The 26569-nt window shown below is 41.8% G+C and overlaps 2 protein-coding genes across 55 annotated transcripts in view; one reads left to right on the top strand and one right to left on the bottom strand.

Annotated features, from left to right (window-relative positions):
• FBXO36 (F-box protein 36) overlaps positions 1-5457 on the bottom strand; it is a 155901-nt gene extending 150444 nt beyond the window's left edge. For all 5 annotated transcript variants that reach the window (XR_010129714.1, XM_055379675.2, XM_063695259.1 and 2 more), the window contains exon 1: positions 5338-5457. Coding sequence is in view for 4 of the 5 variants with exons in the window: in XM_055379675.2 (XP_055235650.1) it covers positions 5338-5433 (96 nt within the window). In the remaining variant the exon portion in view is untranslated. The remainder of the gene's footprint in view (positions 1-5337) is intronic.
• The window catches only part of TRIP12 (thyroid hormone receptor interactor 12), a 159019-nt gene continuing 137223 nt past the window's right edge, over positions 4774-26569 (top strand). For 5 of the 50 annotated variants that reach the window (XM_031008409.2, XM_031008401.2, XM_031008397.2 and 2 more), the window contains exon 1: positions 6159-6678. The gene's annotated coding sequence lies outside the window, so the exon portion shown is untranslated. Of the gene's footprint in view, positions 5296-5663; positions 6070-6158; positions 6679-26569 lie in introns of those variants that run through there. The other 45 variants (XM_055379657.1, XM_019022200.3, XM_055379662.1 and 42 more) reach the window with 28 other exon arrangements.

Genomic DNA, 26569 nt, shown 5'->3' with positions numbered 1-26569 from the left:
ACTAGCTCAATTTTTTGTTGTCTCTCGCCCAGCCATCACCAGGTCTAGTTTTAATTCTTTTGTCAGAAGTCATTGAGATGACAGCTTCCTGTCACAGGCTGGCATGCAACCTCAGGTGTTTTCAGTCTTTAGTGCCACAACTCTAATGCACTTCAAAAATAATTGCCATTTTTTTTAGAGGGGTGAGCTTTTTTATTTTTTATTTTTTCAAATGACACTAGCTTCATATATCTTTTTGGAGCTTTGGATAGGATTTAGAAAAAGAGATAAAACAAGACGAATCTATCGCCCAATTCTTCCTTCTTTCATCTGCTGGAGTTAACTGTAACATATTGGTGCTCTTCGGACAACCACCTGGGTTATTGGCTGCAAGAGGCCGTATCTGCCAGTTCCCATCTACTTAGCATACCATTATTCTCTTTCTAACACTTTTCCAGTATTTGTCACATTAAACCTAAGTTAACTGTTCTGGCCACCTAAGCAACACTTCCATTTTGAGAGGACAAAGAAGACAACATTTCAGGAGTACAATACTGGTAACAGTACCCTCCTGGACCACTTAGTATAAAGTGATTTTTTGCTTCTTCTAAACGCATAGATTTTAAAACACCTGCACTCATTAACTTGCCAATTGGTCATGAACTTCCTTTGGAGTTAAAAAAAATACAACATATAAAAGATTAGTCATTAAAGTGTTTTTACAAATCAAATACTAGCTACATTCTCCCCACTATAAATAGGAATATATATGTGTCATGAAAGTAGGAACTAAATAATATTCAAGATTCTTTCTAGCCCTGGCCAGGTTTGGTGTCTCACCCCTGTAATCCCAGAACTTTGGGAGGCCAAGGCGGGCAGATCACTTGAGGCCAGGAGTTCAAGATCAGCCTGGCCAACACGGTGAAACCCCATCCCTACTAAAAATACAAAAATTAGCTGGGCATGGTGGCGGGTGCCTGTAATCCCAGGTACTAGGGAGGCTGAAGCAGGAGAATCACTTCAACCCAGAAGGCGGAGGTTGCAGTGAGCCGAGATCGCCCCACTGCACTCCAGCCTGGATGACAGAGTGAGACTCTTGTTGCAAAAACAAAAAAAAAAACAAAGATCCTTTTCACCCCTAACACTTTATTAATCTACTGGTTTTCAAAGAATTAGAATCCAATATAAGAAAATATATGTAAACTACTAGAGCTAGAGTAAGAATAACAGTATTTTTTTTTTTTGTTTTTGAGATGGGGTCTCACTCTGTTGCCCAGTGGTGAGATCTCGGCTCACTGCAACCTTTGTCTCCTGGGTTCAAGTGATTCTCCTGCCTCAGCCTACCCAGTGGCTGGGATTACAGGCTCATGCTATCATGCCCAGCTAATTTTTTTATTTTTAGTAGAGACAGGGTTTTACCATGTTGGCCAGGCTGGTGTTGAATTCCTGACCTCAAGTGATCCACCCCTCAGGCTCCCAAAATGCTGGAATTACAGGTGTGAGCCACCACACCTGGCCAAGTAAATCTTATTTATTTATTTATTTTAAAGACTGAGTCTTGCTTTGTTGCCCAGGCTGGAGAGCAGTGGTGTGATCTCAGCTCACTGCAACCTTTGCTTCCAGGGTTCAAGTGATTCTCCTGCCTCAGCCTCCCGAGTAGCTAGGACTACAGGCGTGCATCACTATGCCCAGCTAATTTTTTGTATTTTTAGTAGAGATGGGGTTTTGCCATGTTGGCCAGGCTGGTCTCGAGCTCGTGGCCTCAAGTGATCCGCCTGTGTCGGCCTCCCAAAGTGCTGAGATTACAGGCATGAGCTGCGCTCAGCCCCCCTTTTTGTTTTTTCTTTTTAAGAGAAGGGGTCTTGCTATGTTGCCCAGGCTGGTCTGAAACTCCTTAGTTCAAGCAATCCTCCCACCTGAGCCTCCCAAAATTCTGGGATTACAGGTTTGAGCTACTGTGCCCAACCCTTGAGTGAATCTTTGATTTAGAAAGCAGCGCACTATTTTTTCTAAAGCTGGAGATCATCATTATAAAGATCAGCTTCGAGAAACTAAACTGACCCCAAGCTGTAATCTGAAAGTTATTTATTTGAATAAAAAACCGCCCCCAAGACCCAAAACAACATGGTATCAAGCAGTAAAAGTGCCTGTATAAGCATACAATATATTTCAAATGTTACTATATAAACAAAGGAAATATTTATGTATAACATTTATATTCTGGACTATGTCAGTGGTGGTATGACACTAATGAGAGAAATATCTGCCCTCAAATCCATGTCAAATGTGCAGTTATTTGGATTTAAGACCAACGAAAAAGATGCAGTGAAAAAGAGACTAAAAAACAGAATCAGCATGAAAGAAGGATTCATCTAAATCTGGGGCATAATTTGGATAATATACAACATTAAAAAAATAAAGACAGGAGAAAGGGGAGGAAATGTACAAGAAATAATTTTAGAAAGTCATTCCAGAAAAAAAATCTATCTTATAAAACATATTTTAATGCTAGTCTTTTAGTACTTATTTATGTCAGGCCACCTCTTACTGGATGTTTGGTTTCCTGTGCTGAGACTCAGAAAAATTGTCTTGTGGTTAGAAAATAGCATATTCTCAAGGCAGTTGACTGAAAAGTATATTTTTTTGGCATGCCATTTTTTACAACAAATTTTACTTTAAAAAGAGGGTGAATTAATTAGCTTGGAGATTAACTTTCACTGGTAGAAGTGTAGTGGATTTATTCAGCATGCTTAAAAAAGAAAATGGATCAGAATTTAGGATTTTATATATATGTAACTGACAGAACCTGAGATAAAGGAGAGTTTTTCACTTGCAAAAAATAAAAAAAAAAATAAATAATAAAAATAAAGAAAGAAAAAGAAAAATTAAGAACACTGAAGGGATGGTGGGAAAGATTTCTTAAAAAAGAGTAGTTAGGGCCAGGCGCGGTGGCTCACGCCTGTAATCCCAGGAGATCGAGACAATCCTGGCTAACACGGTGAAACCCCATCTCAACTAAAAATACAAAAAATTAGCCAGGCGTGGTGGCGGACGCCTGTAATCCCAGCTACTGGGGAGGCTGAGGTAGGAGAATGGTGTGAACCCAGGAGGCGGAGCTTGCAGTGAGCCGAGATTGAGCCACTGCACTCCAGCCTGGGCGACAGTGCGAGACTCTGCCTCAAAGAAAAAAAAAAAAAGAGTAGTTAGAGGAAGGCATGCGCCTAAGTTAGACTTGAGAGCAAAGTCTGAAGAACACCAACAACAGAATTATTCTTTAGGAAGCCGAATGCCAGGAGCACTCCTAAGGATAATTTACTAAAATAAAAAGGTAACAAGATACTCAGCCTGGTGAGGCTTACAAATGAGAGAAATGAAGCATACTTGTAAAATACCAGACCTTCAGGGGAAAGAAAATGCTAAAAAAGACAAATTTTTAAAGGCTGTAAAAATTAAAACATTCTAACTTACTTGAGGTAGATAAAAATAGAAAATCATGTAAGATTAGAACAGATTATATTTTTGACCACTCAGGAGGTGAAGAAATGTTAGGATCATAAATCTTAAAGCCAGCCAGGCGCGGTGGCTCAAGTCTATAATCCTAGCAATTTGGGAGGCCGAGGCAGCTGGATCACCTGAGGTCAGGAGTTGGAGACCATTCTGGCCAACATGGCGAAACCCCGTCTCTACTAAAAATACAAAAATTAGCTGGGTGTGGTGGCGCACGCCTGTAATCCCAGCTACTCGGGGGGCTGAGGCAGGAGAATCACTTGAACCCAGGAGATGCGGAGGTTGCAGTGAGCTGAGATCGCGCCACTGCACTCCAGCCTGGGCAACAGAGGGAGACTCCTTCTCGATAAATAAACAAACAAACAAATCTTAAAACCAATGGAAAAATCAATAATCCGTTTAAAAAATGTACAAGGCCGGGCGCGGTGGCTCACGCCTGTAATCCCAGCACTTTGGGAGGCCGAGGTAGGCGGATCACGAGATCAAGAGATCGAGACCATCCTGGCCAACATGGTGAAACGAGGTCGCAGTGAGCCGAGATCGCGCCACTGCACTCCAGCCTGGCGACAGAGCGAGACTCCGTCTCAAAAAAACAAAAAAAAAAAAAACAAAAAAAAAAACAAAAAAAGTAAAGAAAAGGATGCCTTTCAGTATTGCATACATCACTAAATGTGCAAAACCCCCTAAAAACAGTTTAATTAAAAATTTGAGGCTGACTCTGGGCCCACTGCCTATGAATTAGCCCTGCTCCGCAAGGAGCAGTACTGTTTTAAAAAAAAATTTTTTTTGGACAGGCTGATTTTACATTTGTAATATTTCTAAATCTTAAATTAAAAAATATATATTAACATTTATATTTTAAAAGATGCTTTCAAAAATATAAAAAAATTAACTCATTACCTATTTTGTTTAAGGGCTCCTGGAAAAACTGAGGGAATGATCAATATGCACACCAAAACAAATATACACAAACTTCTAAATTTCATTTTATAGAAATAGTATCTATTGAAAGGGCAGGGTGCATGAATAACTCAGTGACAGGCGTAAACTCAGCCATGATTAGAAACGTCTTCCCAATGGAGGCCCCGCTCAAGTTGAGAATTTCATGGACACAGTAAATCATCCAAAAGCCCACCTTCAATAACCAAAGTAGGCATAAAAATAGGCCGATGGTTACTTTGGAGATAATATAATCCTCGGTCTTATTGTTGTGGAGCAGATGTCATTATGGGTGGGGCTGAAGCGCAGAGCAGCTGAAACATTTTTATACCACCATCCGCACACTTTCAATGGGATAGAAGGGACTCCAAAAGGTAAGAGCTCCCAATCGTCAGTTGCTACTAGAAATAACTAAGTTTTGATGTGGCCGTGGCACGCGTAAAGGCCACAAAGAGATTTATAAAATTCTCCATAATTAATTCCTATCCTGGAAAAGAGGCAATCTCCTTTTCCCCTCCCTAGCCGGCTCCTCCTTGGGACACTTGGCTGAGTCTTTCTTTCCCTCCTTCTCACGCTGAGGTGAGGCCGCACGCAAGCCGGAGACGCCCGTTTTCCTCTTCGCGCGGAGAAAACTCTACGGGTAAGAAGCCGGGGTGGCGGGAAAGGAGCACGCGGCACCGCGGGGAGGCAGAGAAGGCTTGCCAGGGACTAGCCGGGCTCGGGGAGAGCAGGGACACGCGGGCCGCCGGACCGAGGAGGCCGAGGTGACGAGGAAAATCTCCCGGCGCGGAGCCGGGACTGGGAGCTTCCGGCAGGCTACGGTTGCTCTTGGCCTAGCACAACCTGCGTCCCGGGCCCCAACCGTGCCAGGTAGGGAGTTAGGAGAGAGGGTAAACCGCGGCTCGCACTTGCCTGAGACCGGGTGACCAGTAACTGGTAATAGTCTTTGCTAGGCGGCGGGCCTTGTCCTACAGTTTCAAAGAGAGTCTCCGGCAGCCACGACGCCATCTTGGGACGCCACCGCCGTCGCTAAGACAACCAGGAAGGGGCGGGGCTTGGTTGGGGTCAAGGGGCCCAAATCCTAGTTTAAATTGAACCACGCTTATGAGCTGGCAGAAGGATTTCTAACTTGGGGCGATCGTCCCCTCTTCCAAGGGTCTTAGGGAACCCTGATCCGTGAAATTTCCAGCTCCAGGTCCCGGGTGACCCGAAGGGGAATTAGTTCCTGCTACCACGGAGGGGAGGGGGTGACCCCGGCGGAGGGATACCAAGCAGATCTCCACAGTCCCCTTCCTGGTCCCTCGAAGGGATCGGGCGGAGATCGGAGGCTGCTGAGAGAGTCGAGCCGGGAGGCGTGGGAGGGAGGGGCGATGTGATGGGCCGCCAGTAGGCAGCGGGGCCGGTCCCGCGGACGAGCCCGTAATCCGGAGCCCGAGGGCAAAGTAGTTCCCCGAGGGTGTCAGAGCAGGCGGGGAGGGAGGCGGCACGGGCGGAGGCGCACGCCGGGAGCGGTGCTGCGGCTCAGCTGATAATTGAAGGAACCCGGAGCCGCCGCCGCCGCCGCCGCTGGGGGGGGTGGGGGGAGCTAGTGGAAGTTACTGCCGCGCCACCGAGTCCGGACCGGAGACTTTGGGGCCTAACTAGGTAATTGGGGCGCAGCTCCGGGCGGCGGGGGCAAGCCTTGGGGGAGGGGGCCAGCTGAGGGGTTGGGGGGGCGGGGGGAGGAGCTGGAACAGAAAGTCCCAGGAAGCCCGGTTGTGTCATCGCCGCGATTCGGCCCCCGCTTGGCCTGCTCCCGGCGCCGGCGGCGGCGGGGCCGCGGAAGGACCGGGCCGGGGGTGGACGGGAGAGACGCTCGAGGGCGGCCGCGGCCGGAGGGACCGGGGCCTGGCGGGAGGTTGGGGTCGCTGGGTCCCTCCTCTGGCTTCCCGCAATGAGGAGGGCCCTTCACAGAACCGGGGTAAGGCTTGCGGGTGTTGGGGAGCTCGGCGGGGACCAAGGGGGGCCGGAAGTGGGCTTTGGAGCTTGGAGGGTGTCTGGGAAGAGAGAAAGTGGGGGGCCGGAAGTGCAGGTGGGGGGTGTGAAGACGGCAAGGGTTCCCCGGAAATGGGACGAGGGGCCCGGAAATCGGGAAAGGGGAGGCTCCGGGGCCGTGGACGGCCCGGAAATGGAAACTAGGAAGCAGCTCCAGTGACAACAGTTGTGGGAAGCGAGGGTCAGAGGAGGGAGAGGCCAGAGTGACTTTAGACCGCAGTAAGGGGTTTCCTGCCCAGGGGGACGGCGAGGGACGGTTGAGGGAGGGCGAGCCCGGAGACGGGGTCTGCGCGGGGCAGTTTTTTAAGCCGTGGGAAGTTGAGGCTGAGGGAGGATGATGACGAGGGGGGCATGCAGGGAGGCCTAAAGAAGCTGAGAAACTTGACTGAGAGGAATAGAGTATCCTTTTAAATAGATTAGAATGGAAATTGGTGGTAGGTGGGTTTAACTAGGACTTGGGGGAGGGAGGTGGGCCAATTGTCACCCCAATCGTATTAGCATTCAGAGCGAGTCAGGCGATTAATTTATTTATATGTGGATTACATAAAACCTATTATTTACAACGTTTGTCCATCAGTTCAGCCCCTCTCCTTCCTTCTTCTTAGTGAGTGGGTTTCTAGTACAGGAACAAGTTAGAGGGGAGTTCGAATAACGAAGGTAGTAAAACCTCAAATCCTGTCTTCCTCGGCGTCTCTCCCTTCCTCAGAATAAGAAATCTTTCATTTCCTATGCGGAAAAACATAAAAACACATGTAAATCGGGGGGAAATCACACTTTGAACTCCTGGTGGGGGACAGGAGGGAATTGGTTACCTTACGTGGTGAGGAGAGAACGGAAGGGGCAGCTTCCAAACCCTTAAGACAGATGTTTGTTTTTTTGATAATGCTGTTTTACTTTGTCTGGGGGAGGTTTAGCCTAAGCATCGAGTCTGGTGGTGGGCATAGTTTAATTGCTTCTTTAGTTAATTGGGGGAGGGAATGTGTCTGTGTGTAAAGGTTGGGCCGGTGCGGGGGGGGCGGGTACGGTTAATAGCGCAGTGAATCCGTTCTATGTGGACGTCTAACTGCTCTCCTGCTGTCTCCCTTCCTAGTCGCGATCCTCGATCTTGCCTGGGCTGCCAGATCACCCGATCTCCGGGCTTTACTCCGTTTTGTAGGCCCTTTAGTGTTGTGTTTAACTTTATGTTCCTCTAGAGAGTCTCATTAGGTATTTTTGGCATTTCATTTTTTAAAGACCTAGCAAGTTGAGGCTCAGAGTCTCCTCTTTAAAAACAAAACAAAAAATACGGGGTAGAAAGTTGAAAGAGCTATTGAGTGGGGTAAAACGACGCTCAGAACAAAGGTCCTAGTTGTGTTAGAAAAAAAGGCAAGAGGCCTGTATATGAGGCCTGTGTGTGTCGCATTTACACCCCGGGGGGGTTGAGGAATGGAATTAGCAGAGGTTTAGAGACAATAAATTGTAGAGGCTTTTATTGAGGCTGATTTTCATATTTACCACATGCAAAGTGATCAATATTAAGTGTAAGTTTTAAAGTATACAGAATTTCTAATTCTTTTGACACTTCCTGCTGTGTGTTCAGCCCCAGAAATGTTGAACTGCTGTGACTATCTTTGTGAGATTGAGGGAGTTTTTATTTCATTTATTTTAAGCTTTAGAGTACATAATATGATTGGGGTTTGTGGGCTTTGTACATGTCTGCCTTTCTATGAATGTGCCAATATCCATAAGAATTGGAAAACTGTAATTAAGATTATCATTGTTTCCATTCAATCCCCAGTTTTTCTGGAGTGTGAGCAGTTTTTAAGTCTGTTCAGCTGACATTTATACTACTTAGTTTGAGTCTATGAACAGGCTTTATTTTTCTCTTTTTTTTTCATTTACTTTCAAAAAGTTTGAGAACAATTTTGGCAGTTAGGTTCCAGAAGGTGCTAAACTAAAGTAGTTACATTTAAAAAACGAATGGGATGCTAGGTAGATCACGGTAAAATCAGTACTTTCACCTGGCAAAGTAAATTTGTAGTAATGTATGATTCCATGTGTGATTCCTTTCCCATTGTAACTTTTTTTTTTTTTTTAAGCAGAATCTTGCTCTGTCGCCTAGGCTGGAGTGCAGTGGTGCAGTCTAAGCTCAATGCAACCTCTGCCTCCTGGTTCAAGCGATTCTCCTGCTTCAGCCTCCTGAGTAGCTGGGATTACAGGCACGCGCCACCACGCCCGGCTAATTTTTGCATTTTTAGTAGAGACAGAGTTTCACCATGTTGGCCAGGCTGGTCTCGAACTCCCGACCTCTCAGGTGATCCGCCCGCCTTGGTCACCCAAAGTGCTGGGATTGCAGGGGAGAGCCACCACGCCGGCCCCAGTGTAACTTTTAAGATTATTGTATTTATGTTATCTAGACAAGGTTTTAATATCCTGCTTTATTTTAAGGTTGTCATCTTAGCAAAGAAAACATCACTGGCTTGGAAATTCACACACTACCAGTTAGTAGCTTTGTGACCTTGAGCTAGTCACTTAACCTATCTGGTCTTCATTTATTTTATCTGTAAAATGGGAGTGGGTAATCTCTATTTTACCTCACTGGGTGGTTGTGAGACCCAACAGATGTAATGACTGAAAAAAAAAAAACATGCTAAATAAATTAATTTTAGAAAATTACATTAGCTGTTTTGAGGTCATTTTTAAAAGATACAGCTTCTCATTAGTGGTGGTGGTCCATGGAGCAGGGGAGAATTAATGTAAACTAGGTTGAAGGTACAGAGTTATAGAACTTCATAATTTGAAATTGCTGCTTAATTGGTAGTAGAATTTGGGTCTCATTTTTGTCTTTTTAAAGTTACCTTCTTTTTTTGGTATCAGCATGCCAGATACTTGTTTGCCATACATTCTACTGAAAAAACTTGTTAATATGTTTAAAGAAACTTCAAATTCGTTTACGTTTTTTATTGACAAAGTACCTGTTCTGGTTTGTGACTCTAATGAAATTGACTTAATGTAAGAGATTACAATTAGGGAATAATGCTTCTGAATCTTGGTCACTGTTTTCTTTACAGAACCTAGGGAACTTTCCCCCCTTTTAAGTGGATGGGTAGGGATCTTTTTGAGCAAATGTGATACCAGTTGCTCCTTTATTTTTTTGTTTGCTATTTGATGGACTCAAAACAGCAACCTACTTAGTTTTCTTATCTTCACTGAAATCATTCCTTGCAATTGCCTGTTTGACATGGACTTTTCCCTCATTTAAATCAAGCAAGCACCCACTATGTACAGAAAAACATAGAAGATAAAGGATGTAAAGAACAACTTACAACTCATCTCTTCAGATCACTTCCTCGAACAAGTTTCTACCTGTGATCTTTGTATTTCTGATTAACTGTACTTGCTTCGTTTCTGTATTACAGTATTGCATTTGTTGACATGTGTTGCTTTTGTTTCCCTGATTGGATTGTAGGCTTCCTGAGGGCAAGGATGATTTCATGTCAGTGTGGTATGTGTGAAGGTATACTAATAAACCTGATTGGTCTGGGTGAGGTGGCACTGGAGGTGAGGAGGTGGGAGGATCGCTTGAGGCTAGGAGTTGTAGCCCAGGCAACATAGTGAGACTGTCTCCACAAAAAAAGAAAAAAAAAATTAGCTGGGCATGGTGGCATGCATCAGTAGTTCTAGGCAACTTTGGAGGCTGAAGCGGAAGGATTGCTTGAACCCAGAGATTTGAAGTTAATAGTTATGATCATGCCACTGGACTCCAACCTGCTTGGAAGGGTTCTTTGACCCCAGTAGATTCTTCAGAATGCTTTCTCTTGGTTGGTTCAGTGATCAGGGCCTCTTCACATCTCCCCTGACTAATGTGCCATTAGAGTGCCTGGATGGATATCAACTGTCACTGCCATGTTTTAGTGTTAAGCCAGTGGATTATTCTGTGCCACTTTTTTCATAGGCCAAGCTTTAGTTAATAAGGCCAAGCCTGAGGAGAGTCCAGGCCAGATAGGGTGGAAGAGTAAAAATCTGGTGGATATTACAGAATAAATATAATTTTTAGATTGTTGTATATAATCTTAGTGCTTGGTAATTTTTTTTTTTTTTTTTTGAGACAGAGTCTCGCTCTGTTGCCCAGGGTGGAGTGCAATGGCACGATCTTGGCTCACTGCAGGCTCCGCCTCCAGGGTTCATGCCATTCTCTTGCCTCAGCCTCCCGAGTAGCTGGGACTACAGGTGCCCGCCACCACGCCCAGCTAATTTTTTTGTATTTTTAGTAGAGACGGGGTTTCACCTTGTTAGCCAGGATGGTCTTGATATCCTGACCTCGTGATCCACCCGCCCTGGACTCCCAAAGTGCTGGGATTACAGGCGTGAGCCACCACGCCTGGCCAGTGCTTGGTAATTCTTAACGTGTAGTGTAATGTAAGCTTTACTTGTGTATTTTCTTTTGGTACTTGTGTATCATTTCAGCAGCTGTGTTACAGACTTGAAGACATAACCTCAAAGCAGTTGTTCTCTACCTCTCTGCTGGGTTTCTCTGTGCATAATGGATGCTTGCTGTTATTTGTAATAAATAGATAAGTATACCAATGCTAGACCTGTCCCTTGATTTTTCTTTTTTTTTTTTTTAAGTAAAATTTAACTCTGCTAATGTCTTGGGTTTTTTAAAAATGTAGTTCTTTAATATCCTAACTTACTGATAGTTTTAGGTTATTGGCAAAAAGAGGTTTCCTAGACTGAAATAAGTCTGTTCAGTCATTTTTCTCTGAGGCCTTTTAGATTTTGGTTGTTTCTTGTGATTTCAGTGATTTCATTAAACTGAATTGGATAGAAGAAAAAGGAACTTACCCGTTTTTCAGGCTTACCTGCTTTGTCTTGAGAGTGCAGAAGCTATTGGCAGTAGTCAGTTTCATGGTTATGCTTGTTCATTTGTTGAGACAGAGTCTCACTTTTGTCACCCAGGCTGGAGTGCAGTGGCGCGATCTTGGCTCACTGCAACCTCCACCTTCCAGGTTCAAGTGATTCTCCTGCCTCAGCCTCCCAAGGACTGGGATCACAGACAGGCGCCTCCACACTCGGCTGTCATGGTTATGCTTGATTTAAAAAGTCATTCAGATGGTCTAGAGTGAAAAATACCTGCTACTGTGTGTTTTCCTTAATAGCACTGTTAAGTGATCATCTGATTTGAAGGTAAGACTTAGGTTCCAATCCTGGCTGTGCACTTCCCATCTTTGTAACCTTGAGCAAATAATTTAACTTAGTACTTTGTGAGCTTCAAGTGCCTAATCTGAAAAATTTGGTTATTACCACCTAATGTAGAGTCAGTTGTCATTTATATGCTAGACATTCTGTATTTAGATTAGGCTCCACAGATGAATTGGAACACAAGGCCCTTTCTTCACTTGTTTACAGTACTGTGGACCATTGCCTCATTTGTTAAAACTCTTTTAACTTGAACATACCTCTGTTATATGCATAGGTATCCTACTTGAAACATTTGACCCAGTGGCTCATGCCTGTAATTCCAGAACTTTGGGAGGCTGAGGCAGGAGGATCACTTGAGCCCAGGAGTTTGAGACTAGCCTGAGCAACTTAGTAGAGACCTTGTTGCTACTAAAAGTAAAAAATTAGCTGGGCATGGTGGCACATGCCTGTAGTCTCAGCTACCTGGGAGGCTGAGGTGAGAGGATTGCTTGAGCCTGGGAGATGGAAGCTGTGGTGAGCTGTAATTGTGCCACTGCACTCCAGCCTGGGTGACAGTGAGACCCTGTCTCAAAAAAATTTTTTTTTTTTTTTTTTAAGTATGCAATAGTATTCCTAAGTTGATTATGAATTCTTTAAAGTCTTTAGCCCCCACCCTTCTTTTTTTAACTTTTATAAGGACACTAATCCCAAGTAGTGTCCCTTTTTATCTCTGCATCTAGCACAGTAGCTGGCCCATGATAGGGATTAAGCGTTTGTTGACAGAATAAGTCTTGTGAAAATAAAATAAGATACTGTAAGTGGAAATATTTTGTAATGGCTTAATGTCCTATTTTTAAAATTTTGATTCTTATTTTGCATCGTTAATGCTAAAATGATTTTGAGACTTTTAGTCAGTATATATTTTGGAGACTGCAAGTTACTTTAAATCATACATTTTAAAAAGAATTAGGGCAAGCCATTTTGTTACTCTTTAATTGACCATTATGTGCATGTAATAGTTGATAAAGTACATTGAGGACCTAAATAAGTTTTTTTTTTTGAGATTGAGTTTCGCTGTGTTGTCCAGATTGGAGTGCAATGGCGCAATCTTGGCTCACTTGTAACCTCTGCCTCCCGGGTTCAAGCAATCCTCCTGTCTCAGCCTCCCGAGTAGCCGGGATACAGGCGCCTGCCACCACACCTAGCTAATTTTTTGTATTTTTGGTAGAGACAGGTTTCACTATGTTGGCCAGGCTGGTCTTGAACTCCTGACCTCACGTGATACACCCGCCTTGGTCTCCCAAAGTGCTGGTATTACAAGAATGAACCACTGTGCCTGGCCAGTATGTTTTAATGCAGTGCTAAATGTTTAGTGTTTCCAATTTATAATAGTATACATCATTCTAGTTTATTCTGTTTGTTTCTTTTTAGAGAGCATGTACATATTTCTATAAATATGGTGTTATTACCCATACATGGATTTTTGAAGGCTATTTATAAGCCTAAGTGTCCATCAACAAGCCTTCAAGACTTGAAGTTACAGCATTTCAGTGTGTATTTTAATCAACTTGTTGGCTGTCATAACCAATGAGTTCTACCCTGACTTCAAAACTCCTACTCACTCTACCCGTGGGCAGTGCTCTGAATAAATAGATGTACCTTGTGCTGTGTTCTTAAGGTCAGATGAACTTAATTTAAAGATTTTATACTGGTAAACATGTGCGATGCCCTGGAAACCTAAAGTGAGTTTTCACAGTAGCCCATCTCTTGAAATTCTCTCTTCAGTTGTAATTTAAGCTACTTTGTGTCCTTAGAGAGCAGGTTCATAGAGATCATATGAATGTCCCCTACTTTTTTTGATTCTCAAAAACCAAGTGCTTCTAGTAGCCTTGTAACTAGGAAATATATGCAAATGCTGTCAACTTCTCGGACCCCAGTGTTTTCGTAATTCTGTTTGTTTTACATCCTTGGCTGCAATCAGATTGAACTGTTTCTTCATCTCTGAACACACCCAGCAACTTTTTAGCATTTTTGCTTTGGTTTTTTGTCTACTTGAATTGACACCCCCTCTCACATCTTGTATCTATTATTTTTATTATTATTTTTATTTTTTGAGGCAGAGTTTTGCTTTGTCGCCCAGGCTGGAGTGCAGTGGTGCGATCTCGACTCACTGCAGCCTCCACCTCCACCTCCTTGGTTCAAGCGATTCCCTGCCGAAGCCTCCTGAGTAGCTGGGATTATAGACTGGTCTCCAACTCCTGACCTCAGGCAATCCACCCGCCTCGGCTTCCCAAAGTGCTGGGATTACAGGTGTGAGCCACCGCGCCTGGCCTGTATCTCTTACAACTATATATACGTACACTTAACTTTCTTCCAGTGACTCCTTTAAAATTTTTACTCCTTACTCTCCTATTCTCCTTCTGTAACATATTTCAGGATGACTTTCACGTTCTGTCTTACGTAATTAGTTGTTTACATTTTAACTTAACTGGGTTTTTGGCCTCTTCAAGGTAGAGATCTCATTCTTTTATCTTCACAGTGTCTGGCACAAGGCTTCCAACATAATGCATTGTACATGGTAGGTGTACGTGGTAGTGTGTTCTGGTGTGACACATTGAGAAACGATGTTGTGAAATAATATTAGCATCGTTTGCCATAATTTACTTGCTTGTTTTCATTTTTCAGGGGTTGGCAGCTGAGTGTAGAATATAAATTTTTCAAAATTAGGCTCATTAAAATCAGCTACTTAAGGAATTGTTAAGGCCCTAGAATATTTTAGTTAGTTGGTTACCCCAAATTTAGCATTTGGAGATGATGTTTATTAGTAGATGATGATTTATTTATCACTACGTATTTATCAAGTGCTTACTGTGTGCCACAATTGTGCTTGACAGAATATAAAAGGGACCTGAAACTTATTCCTTGTCTTCCAAGTTCTGTTATGTTTCATATAGTTGATATTTATCTTATTCCATCTCAGCTTATTTGTCTAAAACTATATATAGGAGTATAGTATTTAGCATAGAGAAATATTCTGTAACTATTCTAAATGTAGATTTTCTGCATTTAGAAAATCTGATATTAGAATGTAAATTAAGAAACATGAATTAGGGCATGATTTGTGGCTATACTAAATAAATTGTTGAAGCATCTTCATTTACAAATATTCAGCCAGGTGCTGTGGTTCATGCCTGTAATTCCAACCCCTAGGGAGGCTGAGGCAGGAGGATGATTTGAGCCCAGGAGTTCAGGACCAACCTAGGCATCATCTACTAAAAATGAAAAATTAGCCTGATGTGGTGGTGCATGCCTGTAGCCCCAGCTACTTGGGAGGCTGAGGCAGGAGGATTGCTTGAACCCAGGAAGTTGAGGCTGCAGTGCGTCAAGATCATGCCACTGCACTCCAGTCTAGGCCACAGAGTGAGACTCTGTCTCAAAAAACGAAAACAAATACTCATCAGCAGCTAATGTGAGTGCATATCTGGTTCCATACAAGATCTGCCCTCTTAGAGGGTGCTAAAAAAGAAGAGATTTATAAAAGGAGATTCCTTATCTTGAAATGTACTTTGTTGTAGATGAGTTCAAACTTACGATAACAGCACACAACATCTAACATTGTGCATATTTGTTAAGTACAAGAACGAGTTTTATACAGTGGGTACTTGGAAGTTTACAGAGGTTCAGTTCTGGGTTGAAGTTACTTAGGAAGACTATGAAGAGAGAGGGGCTTAAACTGGCCCTGATTGTTTGGAGGAAGATACAGAAGAATAGGGAGCTTAAAGGTGTAATTGTGGTGAGGATCTAATATTAAGGTAAATGGGCTCTCTGGAGTAGAGGGTCCATATATATGAAATAACAGGAAATTGAGCTGAGATTATTGAAGTTCTTAAATGGGAGATCACGGAATTAGATTTAACAGATTATGTTGAATGATTGTTGATCCCTGAATAGGTGATGTGAAAAAGGTGTACAAAAATATTTATGAATGAACTGAAAACAAAAAAAGTGCTTTTAGATGTCATTTTTTATGACAGTGCTTCCCTTTCTGGTACTACATATAAAAGTTTTTGTACTAAGTTTTGGAGGAGATAGAAGTAGTGAAGGTAAAACTTACTTCTTGTTTTTTCCTATTGTTTAAAATGTTAAATAAGCAGAAGCTGGTTTATTGTCTAAATGACTCACATCAGTCCTCTGTTGGACACAGAAGTCTTCCTTTAGTGGAAGCTATCAGTCATTTTGTCTCAGCACATTCAGCTGTTGTTTGTTCAGATTTTTTGTAATTCAAAATACTTTTTGATACCTAATGCATGATTTTTTGTGAGTTGTCATCAGTAATTTCTAAGTCTTATATAGGGAAACTTTTGCTTAGCATTCAGTACAGTGAAATTATGTTTAAAACAAGTGAATTGTGGCTTAAATATTTAAATACTTCTGGTTTTTTTTTCCTAGCCATTACTGACTCTGGGATAAATATGTAAATACTTTTAAAAAGTACAAATTAATATTACGTAGTTTAATCAAATTAAATATTCTAATAAGATATTCGCTTTGCACTCTGCATAGTAGAGTTGTTACCCCTTTAATTGTTTTTAAAATTTTATTTTGACACATAATATGTATGTATTTATGGGGCACTTAGTAATGTGTCAATACATACAATGTATAGTAGTCAGACCAGGGTAATTAGCATACCATCATCACAGACATTTATTATTTCTTTGTGTTGGGACATTCAGTATCTTCCCTCTAGCTATTTGAAACTATATATTAAACTATAGTCACCCTGCAGTGGAATAGAACAGGAGAACATACTCTTCGTATCTAGCGTAGTTTTATATCCTTTAACAAATACCATTACTTTTATACAAGTATGTACACAGGATTTTAAAAATGAGAAGTTAGGTTATATGGTAGCTGAAGAGAAACTAAAAAAAATTTTTTTCAGTGTTCTGATAGCTATGATATTTAGCTTTCTTTAGCAGCTTTTATTTCTGGTGTGTTCTTACAGACTTTCCTAATTGCAGTTTGGATTAATTTTATTCTTATGTAGAAAGCAGAGATGCTAGCTATGCAGATTTATGACTCAGAATTGTACCTGTTTGTAGAGTAAGGAAGGCTGTATTGTCCAACATTTTGTGGACTTCAGAATAAAAATATTCGTGAAGTCTATCTGTTTTACTGCTGTAGCACAAGAGTGCCTATTTTTCTGTAAAACAGCCACCCAGCTTCATATATTTTTCCCTTTATATGAAGCATGTATTTTCATTTCTTCCCACCTAGGGAAAGCAGCTTAGTTTCAAGGGAATTTGACCCTGATCTCTACCCTTCCACCCCAGGTCCAAATGCATTTGTGCCCTTCTCCCAGTAGATGGCAACAAGTTGGCTGATGTTTAAGAAGATTCAGTAGTCTTAACTTTGTGATCAGACCTATTTGCTAATTATTTCTCAACTGTCGTTAATAATGTTAGTGTTGATTTTCACATTCTGGCCTCAAAATCCTTTCACAAAACTAGACTGTTAATTACAGAGTTCATCTTTTTTACTCTACTCTTCATCCTGCCTTTTGAAAAGTGTTGCCTTTCCAGTTGCTGCTATGAACTAAGACTTGGGGTATTTCAGCCTTTGGTGTGGTGCTGTAAGATAATCTCCTTCTGCCTCTTCTAACCATCTAGTATTACTTTTCAGCTGCCTGTATATTAGGCCATGACATTTTTTCCAGGTATGTTGTCATTACAGAAACTAAGGACTACTGAAAGGAATTACTGAAGAGATAATACACCATCATTTTATATCTTCATTGTGGTACATGTTTTAATTGATACTCAGTTTATTTCTTGAATCATTTAAGGAATTGGTAAACTTATGTTTGCTGGAATACCAGAGTTTCTTTCTCTTCTATAAAATGGGTCTACTACCTAACTCGTGTGTTTACTGATATTCAGCCATAGTGTTACGGTTTTGTTTCTTATTACTAAAAAAGAAAATGAAGGTGATTCATAATTACAGAGTTAACTTCTGAGAGTTTACTGTATCTCAAGAAACTTAGAACTTTTTCATGATTCCTGCTGAGTTTATTTAAATTTTTAATGCAATAGTAAAGGATTTGGGAAGTTTTCCATATTTCTTCAGACAGTTGTAAAGTTAGGAATGGCTTAATCTATCTATAGTTATTTTAAGGAGTGTAAAATCAAGGACTTAGTAAAACAACAGTTCTAAAAAAATTCTGGAATTGTTTCTATTTTAAGGGCTAGTATTAGAATCATGGCTCAAGGAAAGAAGTTATCTTGGTTTCAGCAACTGCTGCATTTAGCTCTTAAAGGTGTTGCTTGAATTGTATGTAGCAATACTCTCAAACCTAGAAAAGCAATCATTTAAGGCATGTCAGTGAAGTTACTCTAGCAGTGGATATAGAATTAATACATGTGAATTATAAGCAAATGGTATATATATATTTTTTGTTTTTAGAGTTGGGTGTCTCACTTTGTCACCCAGGCTGGAGCATAATGGTACAATCATGTCTCACCATAGCCTTGAAAGCCCTTGGATCTTGTGATCCTCCTGCCTTCACCTCCTGAGTAGCTGAGACTACAGGCTCACACCACCATACCTGGCTACTTTGGTTTTTTTTTTTGGTAAAGACAGAATCTTGGTTGCCCAGGCTGGTCCTGAAATCCTGGCCTCATGCAGTCCTCCTGCCTCAGCCTTCTAAAATGCTGGAATTATAGGCATGAGCCACTGTACCAGGCTTTTTTTTTTTTTTTTAGACAAGGTCTCAATGCTGTCACCTAGGCTGGAGTCCAGTGGCACAGTCACTGCTCACTGCAGCCTTAACCTCCTGGGCTCAAGTGATCTTCTTACCCTAACCTCTTGACTAGCTGGGACTACAGGTGTTCACAACCACATCCAGCTAATATTTTAATTTTTTTTTTTTTTTTGTGGAGCCAGGGTGTCCCTATGTTGCCCAGGCTGGTCTCAAACTCGTAGGCTCAAGTGATCCTTCCACTGTGGCCTCCCAAAATGCCGAGATTACAGGCACGAGTCACCACTCCTGGCCCTTATCGGTATAATAAGTATTTTTGAACACTTCTTATTTCAGGCCCTAGGCCAAGATTTAGGATTATAAAGATATATAAAATGTAGTCCTTGGCCTGGAGTTTACAGTCTTAAAGGGAGAGTGGTAAACTTGGACAAAACTAACATAAAATCTCTCTTTTTTTTTTTTTTTTTTTTTTGAGACAGAGTCTCACTCTGTCACCCAGGCTGGAGTGCAGTGGCGTGATCTCAGCTCAGTGCAACCTCTGCCTCTCAGGTTCAGGTGATTCTCCTGCCTCAGCCTCCTCAGTAGCTGGGACCACAGGTATGTGCCACTGTGACTGGCTAATTTTTTTTATTTTTTGTAGAGGGGTCTCACTATATTGCCCAGGTTGGTCTTGAACTCCTGGCCTCAAGTGATCTGCCCGCCTCGGCCTCCCAGAGTGCTGGGATTACAGGCATGAGCCATCATGTCTGGCAGCATAGCCTCCCAAAGTGCTGGGATTACAGGCGCGTAAGCCACCATGTCCAGCAGCATAAAATCTTTTTTTTTTTTTTTGAGACGGAGTCTCCCTCTGTCACCCAGGCTGGAGTGTAGTGGCGCAATCTCGGCTCACTGGAAGCTCTGCCTCCCGGATTCATGCCGTTCTCCTGCCTCAGCCTCTCCGAGTAGCTGGGACTACAGGCGCCCGCCACCACGCCCGGCTAATTCTTTGTATTTTTAATAGAGACGGGGTTTCACCATGGTCTTGATCTCCTGATCTTGTGATCCGCCTGCCTCGGCCTCCCGAAGTGCTGGGATTACAGGCGTGAGCCACCGCGCCCGGCCTAAAATCTCTTAAACTGAATTGTGAGACATTACGCGGATGCTTCATAAGATGACCAACTGTTTGGAATAAAAAATATGGTAAAAATACTACCAAGATATTTCTCAGAATAGTTGCATTATTTGCATCTGTATATATTTGCCCACCTTGAATTCAGATTTAAATTCCTGGTTCCCTTTTTGATGTATCACTTTAAAAGGTATATAATATAGTCTAATGATCTAGGTCAGTCCACTGGTGTGGAAAATGAATGGGATAAGAATATTACGAAAAGGCATCTTGAATAATATTAGCAACTAACCTGTGTTGAATCCTTCCCTTGGCTCAGGGCTGGGCCCGTGGTACTTTATATAGGTTAGCACAGTCTCTGCTGGCGGAGGATAATGTGATAATGTATAAATAATGATAAGGTTAGTGAAGTGGGTAAGAGCGAACACTGAGATTCAGTTTAAATCTAGGCTCCAACATTACTAGTTGAATAACCTTTTTTTTTTTTGACACTAGTTCTCCCATCTGTAAAATGGGAGTAAAAATAGTATTTATATCGTGATTGTTATGAGGATTAAATTAGTTAATATATGTAAAACATTTAAAACAATGCCTGGTATAGGATAAGTGCTTGCATTTGTAAGCTATTATTATTATTAATTTGTTATTTTTTTCTAGAGATAAGGTCTCTGTTGTTTAGACTGGAGTGCAATTGTGTGATCATATCTCACTGCAGCTTCGAACTTGTGGGCTCAAGTGGTCCTCTCGCCTTAGCTGCAGAGTAGCTAAGACTACAGACATGTGCCACCATGCCTGGTTAATTTTTTATTTATTGTAGAGATGAAATCTTGCCACGTTGCCCAGGCTGGTCTTGAACTCTTGGCCTCAAGCAATCTTCTTGCCTCAGCTTCCTCAGCATTGTAAGAATACTATTTTTAGTAACCATGCCTTTTGAGAGACAGTGTTTTTATTTTCCTTTCCTTTGCATCTGAAAAGACAGTTTTGAGAAGATGGATTTTTCTGATACTATCTTGGAATTATTTGAGTGGTAGAATTTTAGAGTTGAAATGAGATCATTGCGAGTGTTATGGACTCTGCAGCAAGATGAACTTGGGTTCTAGTTTTTCCTTGTATGACCTTGAGCATGTTACTGTGTAAAATATAGAAAATACATACTTTTCAGGATTCTTTTCAGTTTTTAATGAGTAAATGAAGTTCTTACCTAGCACAGTGCCTGGTTCCCAGTTAAGTGATCAAATGTATTTATTTTATTGTAAATGTTAATAGTTCTCCTAAATGGTGCCTTATTTTCACAGTTGGTGGCAATGTATAAAGTTACAGTCAACAGTGTGTATTTATTTTTAAGATGTTATAATTTAGGTTTTGAGTAAATTTAATGGACAATTAAAATGGAATCTAAAAATTGAAAGGAAAAATAACCCTGACCCAGATTACACACTTAGAAAAGTTTTGTGGGGGGCTGTTTCTAAATTTGATTTAGGTTCAAGTGTTTTATCACTGCTAATTATAGTCTCTTTGACTACTTACAGTTTCAAATAAATAAGGTCAGTGTTAGCAGTGTGATATGGCATACATTTTTTGATGTCTTTATTTTGATATAGTCTCAGATTTATAAAAATCTTGCAAAAATAGTATAAGGAACATCCCATATTCCTCTTTACCTAGTTTCAAGGTCTTTTTTTAATTGCTAGAGGATAAATTTCTTATTTTTTTTCTTTTTTTTTTGTTTTGAGATGGAGTCTTACCGTGTTGCCCAGGTTGGAGTGCAGTGGTGTGATCTTAGCTCACTGCAACCTCCGCCTCCCAGGTTCAAGCAGTTCTTCTGCCTCAGCCTCCCAAGTAGCTGGGACTACAGGTGCCCGCCACCATGCCCAGCTAATTTTTGTATTTTTAGTAGAGACAGGGTTTCACCGTGTTGGCCAGGATGGTCTCGATCTCTTGACCTCATTATCCACCCGCCTCGGCCTCTTAAAGTGCTGGGATTACAGGTGTGAGCCACTGAGCCTGGCCTAATTTCTTTTTTTTTAATTAATGGAAGTCTTTTTTTTTTTTTTTTTTTTTAGAAATAGATGTAAAACCTGATGAAGAAAGATTCATGCAGTAAACAGTAAACATGTTTCTTTTTTTTTTTTTGAGACAGCCTCACTCTGTCAGCCAGGTTGGAGTGCAGTGGCACCATCTCAAGCTCACTGCAACCTCCACCTCCCGGGCTCAAGCAGTTCTCCTGCCTCAGCCTCCAGAGGAGCTGGGATCACAGGCGTGTGCCATTATGCCCAGCTAATTTGTGTATTTTTAGTAGAGACAGGGTTTCACCATGTTGGCCAGGTTGGTTTCGAACTCCTGACCTCAGGTAATCTGCCCACCTCGGCCTCCCAAAGTGTTGGGATTACTGGCGTGAGCCACTGCGCCTGGCCATGAACATGTTTCTTTATGTGGTTCTTCAACAGTTACTATATAGGTGTTGATTTTTCAGAATGTTCTGAATGCACTGTAATGTTTTGTGCCTGAGATGTGGCCATCATTAGTGAATGCTGGTTTATTATACTTAGCCTTAAGGCCCTCATTGGCTATTGGATACTCCTAAATGGCCTGCTTTTTATAGAACTTAATTGCTTTGTGCAGTGCATGTGTTCTCTCCTTGCTCTGATTGGTGGGCACTGTGAGCTAGACCCTCCTCCCCCAGCTTTTAATATGCATTGAGTTGCAAAACTACTTTCTAGACTTGTGTACCTTAAGTTCAGGGTAAAGGCTTTGCATTATGTGGCTTTAAGACAGTGATAATTTTGGTAGCTCAAAGGTATTTTTAAAAGTATATTCGTTATTCTCAGCACTTAGTTACCTGAAGGGATCAATAATGCTTTTGTTGTTTTTGAAGATGGTTTAAACCTTTTGTGTCTGAAAACTGTTTTAAGAGACTGCAGAGAAGACAGTATAATAACTGAGGGCCTTATTCTACAAGTGAGGGTCTGGGCATACATTATTGTGTATAACGTTTTGCCCTTGACTCTTTCCAAATATATCTTCTCTCTTCCTAAACGACTTTGTGTTTTTGCCTGCTATAACTTAGTAATGACTCCTATTATCTGCACTAGCCCACTTGAAGAGTCTTTTTAAATACACTTTTTTTTTTTTTTTTTGAGACGGAGTTTTGCTGTTGTTGCCCAGGCTGGAGTGCAATGGCGCGATCTCGGCTCACCGCAACCTCTGCCTCCCAGGTTCAGGCGATTCTCCTGCCTCACCCTCCCTAGCAGCTGGGATTATAGGCATGTGCCACCACGCTCAGCTAATTTTGTATTTTTAGTAGAGACGGGTTTCTCCATGTTGGTCAGGCAGGTCTCGAACTCCCCACCTCAGGTGATCCACCTGCCTCAGCTTCCTGAAGTGCTGGGATTACAGGTATCAGCCAACGCACCCGGCCTAAACACACTTTTTATTTTAGGTCAGTTTCAGATTCACAGAAAAGCTTCAGAGATAGAGTTCTCCTATACTCCACATCCAGTTTCTCTTTGTGAAAATTTTAACATTAGTATGGTACATTTGACACAACTAATGACCCAGTATTGATACGTTATTACTACCTATACTTTATTTGAATTTTCTTAATTTTCACCTAATGTCTTTCTGTTCCAGGATCCTATCCAGGGTGTCACGTAACATGTAGTGAATGACTTTTTAAAACTTATGCTTTTTGAGGCATTTATTTCTGATTATAAAGTATACAGCAATTGTTAAAATTTGAATAAAGAAAACTAAGAACCACCCCCAATTTTGCCACCTCATATAACCACTATAAACATTTTTGTATGTAGTCTTTCCTTCTAGCCTCTGTTTTAATAATAGCAGATCATATTGTTTTTCCTTATGCTATTATATGATGAACATTTTCCTGTTGCATTATTAGTTCTTCATTAATGTGCTTTATATTTACTTAACCATAATTGTTAAAATCTTTTCCTCTTTGTCAGATAAAATTTTTTTTTTTTTTTTTGGAGACAGAGTCTCACTCTTTCCCAGGCTGGAGTGCAGTGGCATAATCTTGGGTCACTGCAGCCTGTACCTCCTGGGTTCAAGCAATTCTCCTGCCTCAGCCTTTCAAGTAGCTGGGATTACAGGCTCACGCCACCACAGCTGGCTAATTTTTGTAGTTTTAGTAGAGACAGGGTTTCACTATGTTGACCGGGTTGGTTTCGAACTTCTGACCTCAGGTGATCCATCCTCCTTGGCCACCCATGCTGGGATTACAGGTGTAATCCACCACACCTGGCCAAAAAGTGTTGTTAATAATCCTTTTTAAAAAATGCTAGCTTTGTACTCATATCTGTGAAGCCATGCTTTTTTAAAAAGTTAAATTTTTTTAATTTTTTTTTTTTGATACAGGGTCTTGCTCAGTTGCCCAGGCTGGAGTGCAGTGGCTCCATCTTAGTTCACTGCAGCCTTCACTTCCTGGGCCCAAACTATCCTCCTGCCTCAGCCCTCCTGAATAGCTCAGACTATAGGCGTGCATCACGATGCCTGGCTAATTTTTTTTTTTTTTTTTTTTTTTTGTATTTTTGGTAGAGACAACATGGGGTTTCACCATGTTGCCCAGGCTGGTCTTGAACTCCTGAGCTCAAGTGATCTGTCTGCTTTGGCCTCCCAAAGTGCTGGGATTACAGGTGTGAGCCACCGCGCCTGGCCAAAGCCATGTTTTTAAATGAAATTTTCCTCCCTTATCTTTTGTATTACCTTGGAGTATCTTGCATTAACTTGGGATACTTGTAATATCATTTGTATTATCCTTGTGCAGGATGTGGCTCTTTGCTTGCGGCAGCCCAATGGGAAGAGTAAGAAGACTCCTTGTTGTGGCTCACAGGCTCCTACATGGCCACCTCTCTGACATCATCTCCTGCTTTTCTTGCCTTCTACTTGCTCTTCTTGCTCTGTGGAACGTCATCTTCTAGATCTTAATGGCTGTTTCTTCATGCGTAAGGTTTTAGCTCAGATGGCCTTACTTGGTCATCCTATCCATAATAATTCCTTTTTCTGATAGGAACATTTTCACCTGCAAGTAAATAGAAAACTTGACCAACAAGGCCTTAAACAGATTGGGGTTTGTTTTTCCTTGCACGACATGGTTCATTTGCACAGTGGTTCCAGCAAGGGCCAGGCTCTGTGTATTTCTGCTCTGCCATTCTAAGCAGCAAGTGGTTCTCACGGTTACTGAATGGCTGTCAAGGCTTGAAGTCATTGTGTCCATTGCATTTGAGTCAGGAAGAAGAAAAGATACTGTTGTGTTCCTATTGTTGTTTATCTAGAAAGCAAAAGTATTCCTAGAGGATGCCTAGCCTGTCTCCCTGTATATCTTATTACTGACAACTGGATCATACTTCTGGCAAAAAAAAAAAAAGAAAAAGAAAAAAAAAACCCGCACACAGTAATGGTATTTTGTACACAGCCAGGTTTAGACCATTGGCTTTTAAATTCTTCTAATATGCAGTCTAATATGAATGACCTACTGTGTGTCACCACTGTATGTGAAGGCATATCTGTGTAACTGAAGTAAGTTGCATGAGCTGTGCTTAATGATTATGCATGCTCTATTTTCTTTTCTCTGTTTCATTTGAAAGTTTTGGTTAGGACCTTTTAAGTCTGGATGCCCTGAACCTTTTTTGAAGCATAGATTCTTTAGCAGTCTGAAGCTCGTGGATACCTCAGAATAATATTGTTAAATTCACAAAATTAATACCCATAAGATTAAAAAAAACCCAAGATCTCAAAATGTTGAAGTCTAGCTCTCAAACTGTGAAAGCTGGTATGTAATCAGTAATATGTTTATTAGCACTGTCAGTAACGATCTAGCAGCTTCTCAAAGTAGTTGAGTGTAAAGGATAGTTTGAGGTATCTGCAGCAATTGTAATGTGATATAATATCAGTGATTTCTCTTGGTACAAACTTAAAGGTACCGCCAATAATGCTGTGGTTTGTTGCCTATTCATATGAGAAAGAAATGTTAAAATTCTTTTTTTTTTGGTGGGGGGAGGACGAAGTCTCGCTGCATTGCCCAGACTGGAGTAGAGTGGCGTGATCTCGGCTCACTGCTACCTCCGCCTCCTGGGTTTAAGTGATTCTGCCTCAGCCTCCCGAGTAGCTGGGGCTGTAGGCACGACCACTATGCCCAGCTAATTTTTGTATTTTTAGCAGAGGCGGGGTTTCACTGTGTTGGCCAGGCTGGTCTTGAACTCCTGACTTCAAGTGATCCACCTGCCTTGGCCCCCCCGGAGTGCTAGAATTACAGGCATGAGTCACCATGCCTGGCTTTAATTTCAATTAGAGGTTAGTGAAATTATTTCTTCCAAGTATAAGAATCCTCATTATGAGCCAGTGGTCTAAATTGATTTCATGCCTCTAATCTTGAAGTTCGAAAGAAATAACTGGCTTTAGCCCAATCATGACTCATCCCTGAGGGCGAGGGAATAGCCTGCTTCCTGGGAGGTAAAGGCGGTTGTAGCTGGATTCTTTTAGCAGGGAAGAAAGGTGAAGTAGTTGGAATTTGGGTAGGGAACCCTGTCTGCTACCATCTTCTGTCTGTAGTCTCTACTTCTTATTATCTTCTTCTTCTCTTCCCACTGCTTAGTTTTCCTCACAGAACTGTCTGGTAATTGCTATTTGTCTGCCGACCCTGGTAGAGTGTATGTTCCTTGAGGGAAAAGACTGTCTTATTACCTTCCAGTTCCTAAAAAGCTGTTCTGAAGTAGGGTAACAGTAAAAATAAAATTCGGTTCTCATTTTTTTTTTCTTTTCAGACAGTCTCATTCTGTCACCCAGGCTGGAGTGCAGTGGCGCAATCTCGGCTCACTGCAACCTCCACCACCCAGGTTCAAGCAGTTCTCCTGCCTCAGCCTCCCAAGTTGCTGGGTTTACAAGTGTGTGCCACCACACCTGGCTAATTTTTGTGTTTTTAGTAGAGGAGGGGGGTTTCACCATATTGGCCAGGCTGGTCTTGAGCTCCTGACCTCAGGTGATCCACCCACCTTAGCCTCCCAAAGTGCTGGGATTACAAGCGTAAGCCACCTCGCCTGGCCAAAGTTTTCCTTATTATGTAA

This window comes from Gorilla gorilla, chromosome 11, assembly GCF_029281585.2.
Source record: "Gorilla gorilla gorilla isolate KB3781 chromosome 11, NHGRI_mGorGor1-v2.1_pri, whole genome shotgun sequence".
Lineage (NCBI taxonomy): Eukaryota > Metazoa > Chordata > Mammalia > Primates > Hominidae > Gorilla > Gorilla gorilla.
The sequence above is the reverse complement of the archived record's forward strand: the minus strand, read 5'-3'. Positions and strand labels throughout refer to the sequence as shown.